Source organism: Sylvia atricapilla, chromosome 5 (genome assembly GCF_009819655.1).
Source record: "Sylvia atricapilla isolate bSylAtr1 chromosome 5, bSylAtr1.pri, whole genome shotgun sequence".
Classification (NCBI taxonomy): Eukaryota; Metazoa; Chordata; class Aves; order Passeriformes; family Sylviidae; genus Sylvia; species Sylvia atricapilla.
In genome coordinates this window covers 67,723,193-67,739,884 of record NC_089144.1, presented here as the reverse complement: position 1 = coordinate 67,739,884, position 16,692 = coordinate 67,723,193, and the positions used below count along the sequence as shown (strand labels likewise).

The following is a 16,692-nucleotide window of genomic DNA, read 5'->3' as shown; positions in this document are numbered from 1 at the left end:
CCCTCCCAGAGGCTCCTCACCTTCTGTGCATACAGCAGCTGGTTGTAGGTAGCGATGGTGGCCGACTCATTGGCACAGGCCTCCCTGGCCTGCTCGTAAGTCATCTTGTACTGTCCCACGGGGGACCGCAGGTGGAACACCCCGACCGTGGTGTCTGCGAAGAGAGACAAAAGGACACACTCTTCCTGAAGGTGTCCTGGTGCAGAGCCAGCTGTGCGGCGCAAACACCCGTGGGTTTTGTGAAATGTAATTAGAGCACATCAATCCCTCAGGGGTAACGTTCCTACCTGGAACGCCCTCACGTGTGGTTCCATGAACCTATAGGTACAAATTCACGTTCCGGCTGTAACCGCGTGGTTTTAATGGGGACATTAAGGAGAGGCTTACATCTCCCGAGCAGCGGTCTCAGGGCACGGGGCTGGTGGTGTGCCCTGCTCACCTTGGAAGTGCAGGTCGGCGCAGTGGGCGTCGGGGTGGCACTGCCCGTTGTCCTGCAGGCAGCGGTCCAGCGGGAGCTGCATCACGGAGCACGTCAGCCCATCACCAATGTAGTTGTTCTTACATTCACATTTACGTCTGTCCTGCTCGGGGAGAGGAGAAAAGCCAAGATGGGTGTTTAGCTGATATGAAACTGGTGTTTCGGGCAGCATTCTGAACTGTTGGGGAAGTTTCACTTGATACAAGCAGGAATGGACAAACAGAAAAGTTGCTACTAACAACTAAGACAAACATTTACACATGTACTTGGGTGCTTTGCTGAATTAACACCAAAGCATAATTTCATGCACAAAGTTAATAACACGCATTGGAGGGTTATGTGACACATAATACGCAAAAAAGGATGGCAAACATATTAAAATGATACTTTAATGACTGGGCATTGAAGTGATTTAACAGCCCACTGCTAGTAATAAATGAGAACTATAAACTAAGTGGTGACATCCAGAGATTGTAATGGTTGACAGCTGGAATGGATTATCAGCAAGACTTTTCTAGATCACTGCTGGAAGGCAGCTCAGGCAAGACACCAAAATGGAATGGAGAAGTGATCCTGCAAGCACCAGGACAAATGCTGGATCAAGCCACCTGCACAAATTTTCCTTAACCACACTGACTGTGTGGGTCATGGAATTTGTATAATTTTTTGTGGCTGCAGAGCTTTTTAAGTTGGGGTCAAGCAATCAAAAAGAGACACTATTATCCCAGCTATCCCTTTGTTTAGCTTCCAAAATGTATTTCATTTTAACCCTAAAAAATTGTTTTGGAAATAAGGTTAGACAGTTAGGGAGAGCTCAGATTGGGACAGAAAGACTACGTATGAAAATATCCGAGCTTCTGTGTTACCCCATTCCCCAGAGCAAAGGTGTCAGACTGTTTCTCAGCCTTCAGCTGAAAACATATCAAACTGATGTGCAAAGTAGGTTGAAGCTAAGTAAAGTTTGTTTTGGAAAACAGGGATTTAGAGGGGTACAGAGTGTGATCCAGCCAGAGGAGAATTCTGCTGTCACCAGGGAGAAACTCCTCAGACTTCCCGGCTGTGGACTGAAATCATTCAACTTACAGGTCCTACAACAGTGCAGATGGCATGCTCATGGCAGCCTCCATTGAACCCATCAGCACAAGGGTTTATGGGCAGGCAGGTAAACCCATCTCCCTTGTATCCCTTCTGGCAGCTGCAGAAGACTTTCACCCCGTGCTGTGAGCACCTGGCCGCCTTGTGGCACCCACCGTTGTTTTCTTTGCAAAGTTCTGCAGCTGCAAGGGAAAAAAAAAAAAAAAAACCCAAGTGAGTAAAGTCTGCTTCTAAAGAAGATGTTTTTTGTAAACCAGTCCTTTCACAGTAAAAATACTAGAATACTCATTTGAGGGGAAAAAAAGCTGTTTCTGTTTCCTGAGGCATTACTGAATTTCTGTAAGTGCGTCCCTTAAAGGCTCTGAAGGCCTTGTCAGGATGTTCTTGATTAAGGAGACATGGTACCAACCCTCAGATTTCTGGCCAAGTCGACTTTGAAAGATGTAAAACATCTGGCTGAGAAAGAGCAACTCTTTCTGTAGCAGTGTTACCAGGGAACTGCCTTGCCTACAGTCATAAAAAAAAAAATCACAGAATAATTTTTTTGAAAACCCCTTTGATATCTTTGTGTCTCACTGTAAACCCTCAGAGGGAAACTCAGCTTAAACCCCTGCTGTCTTCAAAGCTTGTTGCCCATGGTCCTAGTTGGAAAAGTCTGGAGAAGTCAGCCTTCTGATTTAGAAAAACCTGAACTCCATATATCCTAAATTTGTTCCACCTGCTGCGCAGTGGAAGTTTTTAGGTTGGATAGGAAGCATTTCACAGTGGGCAGTACCCGCATTCCTGTGCCTGTGCAAGAGGGAAGAAGCTGCCTTCTGGCCGTGGGTGGGAGCTCACCTGTGCATGTGATCCCATCCCCATTGTACAAGGGTTTGCACTGGCACGTGTTGTTCTCTGTGCACACAGCGTTGGCCGAGCAGCTCGGGGAACACGCTGGCGGCAGAGCTGCAGGGAAGGCAGGAGAGCTGGAATCAAAGAGCTCTGGGACCACAATGGCCTTGCTTCATGCAGAAGGAGAACCCTTCGTATCAGTCTGGCTAACTGGAAAACTTGTAAGAATTTTATTTTTTGACTGCCACAGCCCAGAGCCCCTCCGCAGGGGAGGCAGGAACTCATAATGCCATATCATGAAAGAGGAGACAGTGGGGTGAAGGGATTTACCCTGCTCACTCCAGAGCAGAGTGCCTAAGTGCTCTGACATGGCTCCTGACATTCATTAACCCTTTCTGCCTTATCTATGGGAACCCTCTGTTGAACTGCAAGTAGTTTCAACCCACAGCTCCATGGACAGTGGTGAGAGCAGGCAGAGACCTAGCTTGGTTTCACACAGACGGCCAGTCCATCCTGTTTCACAGAAACATCGTCCTGTGCCTGAGTATCCTTCATCGCACTGCCCGTTGTTCTTGCATTCACAGGCTGCAAAACAAATGCAGAGGTCACTTGCAGAGCGGGAAAGTCTTTCTCTAGAGAAACATCATCATATCAGTTTAGCTACAGTATTATCCAGAAATAATTTAGATGAGTTTAACTTTATGCTATTTCACCATGAGGCCAGTCAAGCCAAGGACCAGACTTTCCAGAGTGGTTGAGCAATATTCATCCAAGTGCTGACAGGATAAATCCTAAACAACATGAGCTCAGAACTGACCCTGTTTTAAAAAGGGATTGGACTAGAGACCTTCTGAAACTCCTTCCAATCTGAATTATCCTGTGGTACTATGATCTTACAATTGGCATTAGTTCAATGTGCCTCTGAAAATTAAAATCTGCACCTTGCAGTGGAGTTTCCTACTCCACAGAGAACTGTGGCCGGAAAGAGTTAATGGCTGAACTGAAAACCCAGACAAATCAGTCCAAATGAGCAAAAGCCAGAGAAAAACAAGGTGTGTAGAGGGGGAGTGCTTGGCTGCTGTGTGGGAGAAGGTCCAGCTGAGTATGGATGCCAGACATTATGTTGGTGAGCTTTGCTGTAAAACGTAGACAAGTTACCTGTAATCTCTTATTTTAGGTTTCAGATATTTTCACGACTAAAAGCTTTTGGGTTCTTTCAGTTCTGTCACGGGAGAGGCTTTGCTCTTTCTGCCCTCCAGCCTGAGGTGTGATGGTTTGTTTAATGTATAGGTAATGTTTTTTCCTCTTCTCTTTGGGCCCTGCAATAACTTATGTGCTAAATCCTTCTTAAAGAATTATTTATGGCTCTCTATTTTATAATGTCATGCTGCAGCATCTTTTATGGCCTTATCCTTCTTCTTGAGATATTGTTGTTTAGAGAAGAAAATTATGTGGGATTTGTGGAACTGATTTTTTGCATACCTGTCCTGCTGAAACGGAACTTAATTTGCTGGCTTTTTTCACTTAATCTGCTTAGTTAATTTTTGTCTGACTTAAATCTACATTAAAAGGAACACACTATAAACCTTTTTTCTCTTAAGTTTTATAATATGGTTTCATGCTAATGGCTATGGTGTTCTATAGAGTGGGTGAATTGTAGGTAGGCATAATCCTGAGAATCTGTTTCCAAGCCTGTTGTCTTGCCTACAGCCCCATCCTTTGTGCCTCAGGAGCAGTACGGGTGCACAGGGTTAGGATGGAAGCATTAATGCTGTAACTTCTTATCTGAAGGCCTTATGTCAGGAAAACATCTAAGTTTAAAGGGAGATATTGATACTGGTCCTGCCTGGTTTACATTTGAAGCCACGCAGAGGGGGATTTTTAGAGCAATTGCTTGGCTGCCCCTCTTTGCCAACAGCCCTCATCTTGGGGTCCCTTCCCTTCTCTGTGCAAGTAGTGCATGGCCTCAGCCTTCAGCTAAAATGGTCTCTTAATCTTTATGGGGATGGAGGAGAAAGCTGTGCTGTAGCTTTGTTGCTGGAGGACCTGCTTCTATTCTCCTTCTGATGTGCTGTGTAAGAGTAGGAGCCCTTGTGCAGAGCCTCTGCACCCTTTCTTCTCCCTTCTGGGACCTTGTGCCATGCGCTGGTGTGAGGAGGCACCCAGGAAAACCTCCGGCGTTAAGAGGGAAGCATTCCTTGGCTCACTTAGAAACTCGCTGCTGACAGAAGAGGCTAAGCTCGCCACGGGCACTGACAAGGAGAGGAGAGTCAAACGTACGGCTGCAGGTGAAGCCGAATCTGCCGGGCAGGCACAGCTCACACGCGGTCCCGTTGAAGCCGCCGTGGCAGCGGCACTCCCCCGTCCCCGTGTAGCCGTCGTCGCAGGAGCCGTGCCCGCTGCATGGGGTCTCTGCTCCCCCTGGGCAAGCTGAAAGGTTGGAAAAGGAAAGCGGCTCTTTAGCTCAGGTGCGTGTTTATTCATTGGCGCTGTTGGTTTTATCTAGTGTTCTGTACAAAGCGTTGAGCAGGGAATGCCTGTAAATGCATCTCTCTTGAGGCGTGGGAAAGTGCTTGTGACATTTATGACTATGGAGAGCCTTGTGCTCTAAATTCCTTGACACAATTCCACTGCTCCTATCAGAAGGGTGTTGGGGATCTATCCAGCTCTAAATTCCTTGACACAATTCCACAACTCCTATCAGAAAGGTGTTGAGGATCTATCCAGCTCTAACTTGTGGATGCTGTTATGTGGATGCTTGCTCATTCAGATCCATCTGTGAATGGCACTGCCCAAATCGAGCCTTTCTTGTGTGTCTGTCTGGGTCTACGTGCTGTCAGGGTGACCCCAAAGTGGCCGAAACTGCATGGGATCTGCACATATCTATCTGTGAGACTGGGAACAGAGCAAGCTGGCAGGGCCATGTGTTCCTGGAGCTGCCAGCAGAGATCCTGACCTGGATTGTGACCCTGTGTGCCCTGCTGGGGGCCTTAGTGCTATTACCCCACAGGGCTGGCAGGTGATGGAGAACAGTTTGAAACTGTCTGCTAACAAACCGCTGAGATGGAGCCTCCCAAATCGTCTTCACCTGTTCAGAATTACAACTTCTGAGCTTATTGTGCTGATGAGTGCACTTGCACGTAGCTGAGCAACTATGCACTGGTTCTCAGGTGTGTGCTGCTGTTTTACTATGTGAGTTTAAAGGACTTTCAGCTGGTGACCCACTCAGGAGCACAGCCTTTATTCCCCGTAGCACTCACCTGCCACTGCCACGGAGTCTAAAACTTCCTCTTAATTTGAAGAGATAATCTGACTTGAAGAAGCAGTTAACACTTTGAGTTCTTTAGCTCTTGCAACCAATTTCCCTCATCTTGCAGCTGGTCCCTCCTCATGCCCCTCCTCCCAATTCTCCCAGTGTTGCCTGCTGGGAGCTACACAGCTGTACTGGGAAAGGGGAGGGCACAGGATGGCCATGTGGGTGGGAATGCTACCTTGGCAGTCCGGCCCGAAGTAGCCCTTGCAGCACTTGGCTGTGTGGATGACCATGGAGCAGTTCCTACGGCAGCCATCCCTCCGCAGCCCATAGGACTCGTAAGTGCACCAGTGGATTCCTTCCTGTGTGTCAGCACAGAGAGAGGAGGAGGGAGAACACAGGGGAATGAGTGCTGCGAGAAGTTTGGGGTTTTTTTCTTATCCTCTTTAAATCATAATTTCTGATGTTGAATTAGAAACTGATGAATCAGGAATTGAATAAAAATGTGATGTGGGAAGAGTGTGGGTGTGAGACCCCCACCCTCTCTGATTCCTGACATGCTAAGCACCATTCCTGAGAGTGCAGGGGCTGCTCTGGAGTCAGCTGAAGCATTTTTACAGTGGATGCTGTGTGAGACTTGCAAGTATTCCCTCATCTCCAGCACCTGGATGTTTGCCCAGGGACAGCTTTGTCACTTAATAGCGTGGTAGCACTATCAAAGGTTTTCTTTTTATTTATTCCAAGAAACTTTTTCTGGTTTGCTGTAGTGAAGTACAGAGAAGAGCAGGTTAGATTGCTTATGTGAGAGATTTGAATGTTTTACCTTTGGTTTTGTCCCTGGAGGGCATTTGGAGTTACTGAAACAGCTAGCACAATGCCCCTGGAAAAGGGAAAAAGAAAAGTATATCACAAGAGTGGCTACAAAAGGCCATTTGACTTGGACAACAACTTGGAAACTGCTTGAAGATCACTTTAAGAATTTCCCATTTGTGGGACCCATCAAAGTTCATGGAGGAAACTTCCTCCACGCTAACAGTGCCTGGTTCAGGTGTGTTAAAAACAAGAAGTGCCAGAGACTGAGACAGAGTAGGCAGTTCTCTAGCTTGTATCCTTCATACCCTGTGGTGCTGGAATAGCAATGCTGTTCTTTTTTAATAGGGAACCTTGTAAATGTGATCCCTATGGACAAATCTGTTGTGTGAACTTCCACTGATTTAAAAGTACAACAGAAAGATTTGTCCTTACTCAAGTTTTTGCTTGCATGCATAAAGTGCTTTTTTTTAAATTGTCTTAAGTGGAACCACTTTGTTGCATTGCATTCCCACTCCCAAGCAGGATGTTTCCATTAAGGAAAAGGGGTTCAGTTACACCTCTGATTTTTAAGGAAGAAGCACCAGAACTTTCTTCTCTTCTCTCACTGCAATGGGCTCAGTGCCAGGACAAAGGCACCTGTTGCTCTCTGTAGCTGTTCTGCAGGAATGAAGCTAGTTTCTATTGGGCAGCAAGCAAAAAGCCCTCCTAAAACTTTTAGTAGATAAGAAAGAGCACAGAGGTATTGGGGATTTTTGGGATGCCTTAGCAGGCACAAAAGGGGTTTCTCTGCACTATGCATGGATGGCTTTTGTTCTTTAGTATTGTTGGTTATTTTCTCTTTCATTAAAACCTTCAATTTTCAAAACACACCTGATCAGCCATCTCACAATTATTTTAAGCCATTTTCTGTGAAGTGCTGGACACCCTCAGAGTGTGATGAACTCTTGTGGAGCTGATAACATGCTGACCCCATGCAGAATTTCCTCACCACTTGTCCTGCGTGCTGCTTCTTGTGGATGCAGGATTTCTGCTGTGCAGCTCTGAGGCATTGTGCTGCACTTTTTAATTTCCCTCTAACCAGTGCAGAGGATGCACTGGCAAAGTGGGGTTTGCTCGCAGGAGTACTGGAACTGCAGGGAGTGTTACCCCAGTGAAGGTGGAGACTAACCCCTGTGTCACGGTCAGGGAGGGGACCTGGAAGAGGCACTAACCATGAACTCCACGGTGAGGAAGCTGTCGCAGCGTCCCCCCAGGCTGGGCTCTGTCAGCAGGCAGTCGATCCCGTAAGCGATGCCCCCGTCAAACTCCAGCTGCCTCTGCACCACCCTGCACTGGCCGTCGTTCAGGAAAAGGGCGCCCTGGGAGATGGGATGGGGAGAGGGGGACATGGCGAGGCATGAGCTGCTCCTCCTTGGGTTCCTGCTCTCTGTAGGAATGCTCTTCCTACAGAAGGCAAGGTGGTATGTCAGACTATCCTGTAAGTAAAATCGATGGCTATAGGGGCTCGAACACAGTTGTAGGGCCTCTTTTCCTATGGGCAGATGTGTGTCTGGAGTACTGTGCCCAGCTCTGGGTTCCCAACACGGGATATGGATATGGACCTGTTGGAACAAGTCCAGAGGAGGGCCATAAAGGTATTCAGAGTGCTGGAGCACCTTCTTGTGAAGACAGGCTGAGAGAGTTGGGGCTGTTCAGCTGGGAGAAGGCTTCAGGGAGACCCTAGAGCACCTTCCAGTCCCTAAGTGGGAATAATGAGAGCTGGAGAAGGATTTTTAGCCAGAGCATATAGTGATAAGGGGCAATGGCTTTAAACAGAAAGAAGGTAGGTTTAAATTGGATAGTATAAAGAAATTTTTTTACTCTGAGGTTGGTGAGACACTAGAAGGAGTTGCACAGGTTTATCTTATGCATATTTAGACTTAGATGCTTGCCAGGTATGATCTGATACATTTGCAAAGAAAAATGTGACATTGCTCTGGTTTATCAGGCTATGCATGTGCCTGCAACCTTACCTTGGGAGTGCTTACACACTAGAGTTTGCATGCAGATGCTGCATTTATAGGGTTCAAAACCAGACTGACCTTAGAGTTTTGCACTGGTATTATAGAAGATAAAGCTGTCGTGGAGAGCGAGGACATGATTTATTGAGGCGTGAGCAATTCCAGACTGGGCCCTTTGGCCTGTGGGGCCTGTGAGGCCTGTGGGACCTGTGAGGCCTGTGGGCCGCAGTGACGCAGCAAAAATTCACAGCTATGGCACAGCAGGAATTCACCTTTCACATTAAGGTGAATAATGGCTTTCCAAATATAGAATCGTAGCTCTGACACTTTAGCCACCTTAAGACTGAGATAAATAAGGCTTGTTTGCATTCTTTGTATGCCCTGTAAGTGTAAACTGTGTTGTGACTCTAGATGAGTCACTGTCCGGAAACAATAAAGCAGAGAACGATATGGTAGCCACACTGGTCGAGATGTGTCATTTGCTCTGTCCAACCTCCTATTAATTAGAGTCCCTTGCAACATAAAGCATGCTGGTATTTCAGTTTCAAGGTGACTGAGAGCTGTTTTGAACAAATAGCATCTTACAACAGAGCAAATGACAGCTCCCCAAGGTCCTGCAAGCCACAGAGTTTTGTGAATCTGTTGGTGTGGCTCTTGGCACACAGCAGCGGTGAGCAATGAGGTTTTGGTGGCACTGACCCTCCCTGGGGGCTGTGCAAAGGCAGAGCACGGTCTGCAGGAGCAGATCCTGCAGCAGGGGAGCACTTAATAAATGTGCAGCAGAGTGAACACTTACGATCTCTCCATTATCCCCACAGCTCACACTGAGGTTGGAGCCCTGCAGAGTCTTCAGTGAGGTGGAGCTGGGGAGCTGGAAGGCCAACACCTGGGATAGAAAAGGGGAGACACACATGTCTGGGCTTGCGTCTTCTGGCTGTGGCAACGCTCCCAAAAGGCAAGGGCTTACCGCAGCATCACGGACAACGTGGAATTTGAGGTACTGCACCAGTTTGTTGGTGTTGGACTTCTTGAAGAGGAAGTCCTGCTGCTCTCGTGGCATTCCCCGGATGGCTGCGTCTGTGGGCCAGAAGAGCGTGACGGGTTTGTGAATGGGATCGCTGATCAGCCCAAGCAGGTTGTTTTTCTGCAATACAGCCAAAAAACGGGGCAGAGGATTAATGCTCTGTCCAAAGTGACACTGAGCCTGTGGGGTGACTGTTGGGTGTGACTGGGGTGTGGTGCCCTGTGGGCCTGCAAATACCTTGATTTTAAAAACCAGATGCATGGGTTGAGCTTGGTATACAGTAGGACAGAGTGGGGAAGGGAAATGTGGCTGCTTAAAGTGCCCCAACCTCTGAGGGAGTGTGACTGTGGTGAGCAGGGATGTTGTGTACTGTGAGCCTTTTGGTTCTTCTGAACAAAATCCAGCCAGTGATGCCATGTGCTGTGTGTGTTTTTGTCTTAAAAAAAAAATTGTTTGCAACCTTTTCTCAGTGGCTCCTGTCTCTTGGGTTCTTACCTCTAGCAAAGAGCTGAACAGAGTGTACCCATGCTTGGCTGCAACCATTTTAAGACTTTCCTACAAAGAAAGAAAGGTGAGTAGCTTACCTGAGAAATACCTTATTTGGATATTATAAAAGCAGATAAGAGCTTGCTTTTCCTTGTAAGCTACTTTTTGTTATAAAATCAAAGCTGCTGTAAAAGCTCTCTGCAAAAATCCTCTTACAGTGTTCTTACTTTATCTGTAATTCTGGTGAATTTGAAATATAATATTTAACTTATTCAGCAGTATCACACCATGTTTGTATAAGGTCTTTTTAGTATCTTTTTTTGTTGACTTATATGATTTTATATATCTGACAGTAACTGTGGAAAAGCCCCTGGGTTGGGAATGGTGATAAGCTGCACATACCTTCTTGAGAGGGAAATCCTGCATATGTGAAGGGACCAGAATTTGGTTTATGACATGGATCACACCATTTGTACCAACAGCATCACTGACTATAATTTCAGCTTTGTTGTTCAAAACCAGCGAGTTCTGGAAAGGCAACAAAAATCATTTTTTTTCTGTGAAACCTTGAGGAAAAGTGAGGCTGATCCTGAACTGCTTTTATATAAGGAGCCCAGACCACCTTTTCTTTGCAGCAAACAGTACTTTCAGCTTTAATAAATTTCCCTTTGCTTTTTCAAACTCTCCTCATGCTCATAAAGCCAGAGTCTGAGGATGAAATAATTTATATCAAAGCAATTGTTGTGGAACTCCACTCTTGGAATACCAAATAAGTGCTGAACAGGCAATCTTACTTGAAAGTCATTTATTTATTTTTGTGCATCAGAGGAGGAAAGGGAACCACTGAAGTTTTTAAAAAGGTGAAGGGGAGTAGAGTGTTGTACTGTTCTGCTCCTGTCTCTCCATGTTCAGTTACCTGGGAGTGATTGATGTGTATGAGGTCGCCCTGGAGAGAGGTGATGTTGGTGATTGCTGTCAGGTCCTTGTACAGCAGGTTGGCACAACCCACCATGTGGTACCGGAGCACTTGAGGCATCACTCCTTTGGCAATCCAGTCCTTGACCTGCAGTGGAGAATGGAGGGATTGAGAAGCAGCTGAGCAAGGCATCTGAAGCAGAAAGCTCATTTTTACTGAGCCTTTTTACTTACTCGTGGGTCACCGTTCAGTACGGCTGTGTGAGGGACAAACAGGGTGAAAGGGCCGGGGCCTGAGATATCCCTGATAGACAAGGCCTGCCAAATTGAAGAGGAAAAAGCAGCAATGAGTTAGTGCCTGTGATGCCACACAGTGACTGCCCTGTGGAGGGGAAGGTGCTGCCTGCAGCTCCATTGCTGCCACATGTTGGGTTCCCTTCCCTGCAACACAAGGGTGAGAGAAATTCCTCGTGTGGACTTTGACTCCTAGCCTCCTTTGTCACCTTTGCTCGCAGGTATTAAATAGAAGATTTTGTCTTATAGCCATGTCTTGATCTCCTCTGCAAAAAGAAACAGGAGGTGAGGGAATTAAATTAATTACTCTTAGGAACACGAATGGACCTGGGTTATTGCAGGCAATAGCACTTTGCAATGACCACTGAGAAGCTAAATTGAGAGCTCTCTTAAAGCAGGAGGAAGCCACCTGTATAACATGGTAGCAAAACTGAAATCTTTGCTAATTTGCTCATTTTTGCTAATCAAAACTAGATTATAGCTCTTTAGGTTAGCAGGCCAGTATACAGGTCTGTGCTGCCCTGAGGTTTCTGGTAAACAGAGAATTGCTGTCACCAGTCTCCAAAAATCAGTGAGAGCTGGCTGCACACTGGCTGTCTTGCAAGACACAGAGCACCCTGTGATGTTTCAGGGAGGCAACTGAGAATGTTGCCATTTGGAGATGCAGAAAGGGTAGTAAATGAGTGAAATATTCTTGCTTCAGAATTCACAAGAGATGTGCTGGCAGATCTCAGACTGTGAATGAATGGGTGAAAGCTTTGGTTTTATGCCCAGTCTTACCTTTCCCTGGGAGCTTGGTCTTGATCATTAATACTGTTTTAGTGACAGTTAATAGTTTACATTAGAGCATTTCAAGTATTGGTGACTGATAATCCAAATCCAGCCCCAACTACATTGAAGGAAGTTGCTACACACCAGATTCTTGCCTGCTTCTCTCAGCTCTACACTCTTAGACAAAAAAAAAAAAAAAAAAAAAAAAAAAGGGGGGGGGGGAGGTGAACCCCTCAAGAAAACCCCAACAAACCCCCACCACTCAACCTTTTCTTACCTCTAAGTGAAAGTAAAACTTAGATGTGTTGGTGTTCCTGAGAAGTTCCTGCAATTAAGAACAAGACTCTATAACAATGCTGCAAATATGAGGCAACATCTGCAGAGTGCAAACAAATGCAGCACTCATAAGAGAAAGGGAACTTCTGGTTTGGATTAAGTGCTGCAGGAGTGGGAGGGCAGGAGCTGGGTGTTCCTCTGGCGCAGGGGGGGTTTCCAGATGTCTCACTGTCCTGCTGTGGTCACCAGAGCTGATGCCTTGGGAAGGCTGACCTGGAACAGAGACTAGACAGAGCTAAGAGAATGAAGTAGGTATTCAGTGAAAGGCCTTTAAGGGTACACCTTGGCAGTACAAGAGCCTAACTAGGGCTACACCCAAGACAGACCCAAAATGGTCACAAAAATGGGTGATTGGTCACAAGGTTCTCCACACTTTTATATGTTGGGGGTATTTTTGCATATTGGAGTTAATTGTCCAATTACAGCTTCAGATTATAAAGTCCCATCCTTTTTGTTTCCTCTCTTCAGTCCACTGTTCATGCTTTTGGGCCTGAAAGTTGTAACAGTTGGCCTTGGTCTCAAGCTGGAAAAGGATTGTTCTGTCTACCTACTCTGTGAAGAGAACTTACTGACACATTATATGAGGAACTACAGACCTATGCCACACAGCATCTGAAAAACATGAAAGGTAAAACTTAACTCATCATTTCTCTGTTGTTTTTGTTCTGTTCTTGCCTTACTCTGTCAAACAGCAAGCTTCTTTGAAATCTAAAACTCCCTAATACTGCAGTCATAATGATTGTCCATTAGGAGTTTTTGTTTGTTTGGGCAGTTAAGGTTGTCTTGCAGCATCCTGTTCCTATTCCTGGTTTCTTGTGTTGGACAACTGCAAATTCCCAGTACAACTTTGTCCAAGAAAAAAGTGGTGTGTTTCAACCATTGTATTAAGTAACTGTGTGAAGAAAAATAGGAGACAGCAAACATGTGAAGCACTTTACCTGGAAAATGTTGCCTCGGCACTTGAATCCATCCCCAATGTAATTAGGTTTGCAGGTGCAGGTCCTTTCAGACAGCTCAGTGTCATTACAGATGGCAAATTCACTGCAGCCTCCATTATTCTTGTAAGAGCAAAGTTTAAATTATATATAATTCCTTTGTTGCCAGGTAAATAAAACTATTTCAATTCACCATTCTCACCCTCCTCCAATTTATATAATTTAGAAAGGTTTAATCACAAGATGTTTTTGAAATCACATCTTGGTGGAACATCTGATGGCATATATTTTCTTCCAAACACTAAAGAATATTCAGGGTTTATAAAAAATAAGTCTCCTTTTATGCAGAGGATGTAGTTTTGATTCCCTTGTATATTTAGTTCATGATGCTATAAGGAAGCAAAATATTGGCATGCAAGTCTCACTTGGTACCTTGGGGGTGAGTCCTGGCCTCTCTGCCAATGCAGTGCTTACTTTAAGAGGAACTATTTACACACTGTAAATCACTGGGGTGGTGCCAGGAGCCTGAATTTATGGAGGAGCATTAGCACAGGTCAGCTGTAACAGGGACTTGCCTTGTCCTTGTCTCTGAAATATCTCTGCCTGCACCTGAGTCCAGCTTTGGGCCTGTGGATGCATCTGGCCCAGCTGCCTGCCTCCAAAAAGCTCCCTGTACTCAACCAAGATGTTCCTCACTCGTGTTGGGGCTCAGAGCTCTGCTCAGTCACAAGTAGGTGCTCCTCTGTTACCACCTTGGTTTGCAAGTAAGTTTTTATCCTGGGCTTGAAATCAAATCAGACAAAATTGAGAAGCTTTCTTGCTTGCTCTTCTAGTATTGTTTCATGGTGTCCTTTCTGCTGGTGATCATCTCAGGGATCCTTTCCCACGGGCAATGAGAGGGAGCAGAAGCTCCTTTGGGAGCTATGAGTGGGGCCTGACTTGACAGCTCAGAGAGGTGTCTGACTGTAAGCAGTGGGTTTGGGTGGATTTGCTGTGGATTTGGCTTGGCTTAGGCAGACTGTTGGCAGCCTTGGCTTCCTGTGAAGCTTTGCTGCACAGAGGTTTGGCCATTGTGGAGCCAGGTAAGCCTCTAGTATGACACTGATGCTCCTCAAGATGATCTTTACTTTTTATACATAATTAGCCCAGTGGAATCAGAGCTGCTGAAACACAGCATAGGAAAAAGCAAGAGAATGCAAAATCATAGGGAGCAGTAGCTCATAAATTTGAACTCGCCTTCCTGCAGCTTCTGTTTTCACCCTTGCTCTTTCATCTCTGCAATGTTTCAGGGTCAGAGAAAGCCAGTTGAGAGGCCAGGCTGGGAGGGTGAGATTAATGTTACTGTGCTCAGAGCACAGAGGATTAATGTACGTGGGAGAGTGGATATATCCGTGCTGCAGCTTGCCAAGAGGCAGAGTAGTGCAGAGAACCACACTGATTGCCAATATCTGGCTTGCAGTGTGTGAGCCAGCTTGTGCTGAACAAAAGTGGCTAATTCTCAGCCTGCAGTGAGAAGTGAGGCACAGAATGGGTAGTGCCATGGGATGTCCTGGGTTGGATGTTGTGGATGGAAATGGTTTTGTTGGCTTTTTATAGGAACTTGGTATGACAAATAATTTGCTGATTTAGGTTTTAGCTCTACAGACCAGAGTCTGTTTCTCTGGATTGGATTTGAAGTGAGTTATTTAAGACTCAATGGTGAGTCCAGGCCCTCACTTGTGTTATGTTCAGGCTGTGGTTGAGGAGAAGCCCTTCCTGCATGTTTAGTCCTGCATGACAGCACTGAACCAAGAATATTTAAAGATTAGCCAAGTTAATGTAAATTGATTCTTAGCACACCTAGCTTAGTTTAGAATGCATACAATCCCCAGAAGTGTAATGATTATAATGAGGCCTGAAATTGTCTCCTTAAATGGATACTCACTTGTGAACATAGACTGATATATGTGCAGGTTTTACCATCTCCAGAATATCCCTTCAGGCAATTACATACTGCCTGCAAAGCAAAATCAGAAAACATGCAGTCATTGAAAAATGCTTGAATTTTTTTCAACACACAAGTATATAGTTTACTTTTTTCCAGATAGTTTCTTTGTGATATAATGTGCAGTTAATAAACTGCTAAAAGGATGTTGTGTCTCTCAGAGTAGTTTTTTGGACTGTATGAGTAACCATAGACTGAGACTGGGAAGTAATAATTTTCATTAGGCTCTATCTGCCTTTTCCCTACCTATCCATCTCTGGTCTCCTCTCTGCTGCCCTGTTCATTTGAAATGACCCCTCTGACATCTGCACATTATTGTCTTGCTGACAAAGCAGGCTAAATCCCTAATTTGTTTCCCTCATGTTTTTTGCATAGGCTGATATTCTCTTCTCAACCCTTTCCTTCCCCTGCTTTTTTAAAGTGGGGAAAAGTATCTTCAAAGCACACCTGAAATTGTGTGTTACTGGCAACTTCCCACATAGTGGAAATGCATCTGACACTTTGTCCTGGTTACTTTATTTTGCATTTGCAGTTCTCATGAAAATGAAAAATAATTTCAAAGAAATGCATTACATTCTCCACTTCTTAATGGTTCTCAAATTAAAATTTACATTCAATGTGCAGGAATTTGAAAATTCAGTGAGATTTCTGTGGCAGAAATAAAACTGGGAAGCAGTCTAATAGTAGTGCTTATTAGTGCTCATCCAGTGCTAAGCCCTGCATGAGGGAGAGCCCTAGAGAAAGCAGATGCATTTCTGTCCTATAAAATTGCCTTTGCAGTGCTGGGGTTTTGTAGAGGAGGTCGTTATTACTCTGATGTTAATTACATTCTCACAGGTCAGGAAGAATAAACAAACAGGTTGTAGCTACTTCTTCTAGAGATCTAGAGATCAGCAGTGGAGTGAGTGGATGCTGGAATGTTGTGACCCATATGCAAGAGCTATGGTTAAGGCCACTTTGTTTCCTTGTGGATATGTTTGAACTGTGTGGGGAGAAGGACTAGTCTAACATGGAATTTTTTCCATGGACAGTTTCTATAACAATGAAAGAAACATCACCTAGCAATACTTTCAACCTTAGAGCTTTTCACGTCAAAACCTCCCAAAGGAGAAAAACAACCACTCGAAATAGCAAAACACTGCTTTTGTCTGCAGTTTTGGATTTCTTTCACTGAAACATATTTTTTTTTATGTCTGTCTGTACTCCCCCCCAAATGCCTTTTTGAGGAAAGCATATACTTTTCAGAATCGTTACAAAATTCAGCTTTCTACTTAAAACCAGAATTAACATGGAGAAATCTTTCTTTGCCCAACAATAAACACTTGGCTAGGCCTATTTTTCTTCACTTCTACTAATAAAGTACTCACTTGATTGGGTCCAGTCTGCGTGCATTCTGCATTTCTATCACATCCACCATTGTTCACCAGACAAGGGTTGATTTCTTTAGAAAACAGAAACAGTGTAATAAAGAGAGAGT

At 45.1% G+C, this 16,692-nt stretch overlaps 1 protein-coding gene across 1 annotated transcript in view; it reads right to left on the bottom strand.

The window, feature by feature from the left end:
- STAB2 (stabilin 2) overlaps positions 1 to 16,692 on the bottom strand; it is a 78,528-nt gene that overhangs the window by 6,879 nt on the left and 54,957 nt on the right. The window contains exons 41-59 of the mRNA XM_066319964.1: positions 16,583 to 16,656; positions 15,156 to 15,227; positions 13,235 to 13,354; positions 12,238 to 12,285; positions 11,130 to 11,213; positions 10,897 to 11,043; positions 10,383 to 10,508; positions 9,990 to 10,049; positions 9,438 to 9,614; positions 9,267 to 9,356; positions 7,682 to 7,828; positions 6,481 to 6,537; positions 5,896 to 6,019; positions 4,685 to 4,834; positions 2,885 to 2,989; positions 2,411 to 2,518; positions 1,562 to 1,755; positions 440 to 581; positions 21 to 154 (exon numbers count right to left, since the gene is read on the bottom strand). Of these exons, the coding sequence (XP_066176061.1) occupies positions 21 to 154; positions 440 to 581; positions 1,562 to 1,755; positions 2,411 to 2,518; positions 2,885 to 2,989; positions 4,685 to 4,834; positions 5,896 to 6,019; positions 6,481 to 6,537; positions 7,682 to 7,828; positions 9,267 to 9,356; positions 9,438 to 9,614; positions 9,990 to 10,049; positions 10,383 to 10,508; positions 10,897 to 11,043; positions 11,130 to 11,213; positions 12,238 to 12,285; positions 13,235 to 13,354; positions 15,156 to 15,227; positions 16,583 to 16,656 (2,159 nt within the window). The remainder of the gene's footprint in view (positions 1 to 20; positions 155 to 439; positions 582 to 1,561; positions 1,756 to 2,410; positions 2,519 to 2,884; positions 2,990 to 4,684; positions 4,835 to 5,895; positions 6,020 to 6,480; positions 6,538 to 7,681; positions 7,829 to 9,266; positions 9,357 to 9,437; positions 9,615 to 9,989; positions 10,050 to 10,382; positions 10,509 to 10,896; positions 11,044 to 11,129; positions 11,214 to 12,237; positions 12,286 to 13,234; positions 13,355 to 15,155; positions 15,228 to 16,582; positions 16,657 to 16,692) is intronic.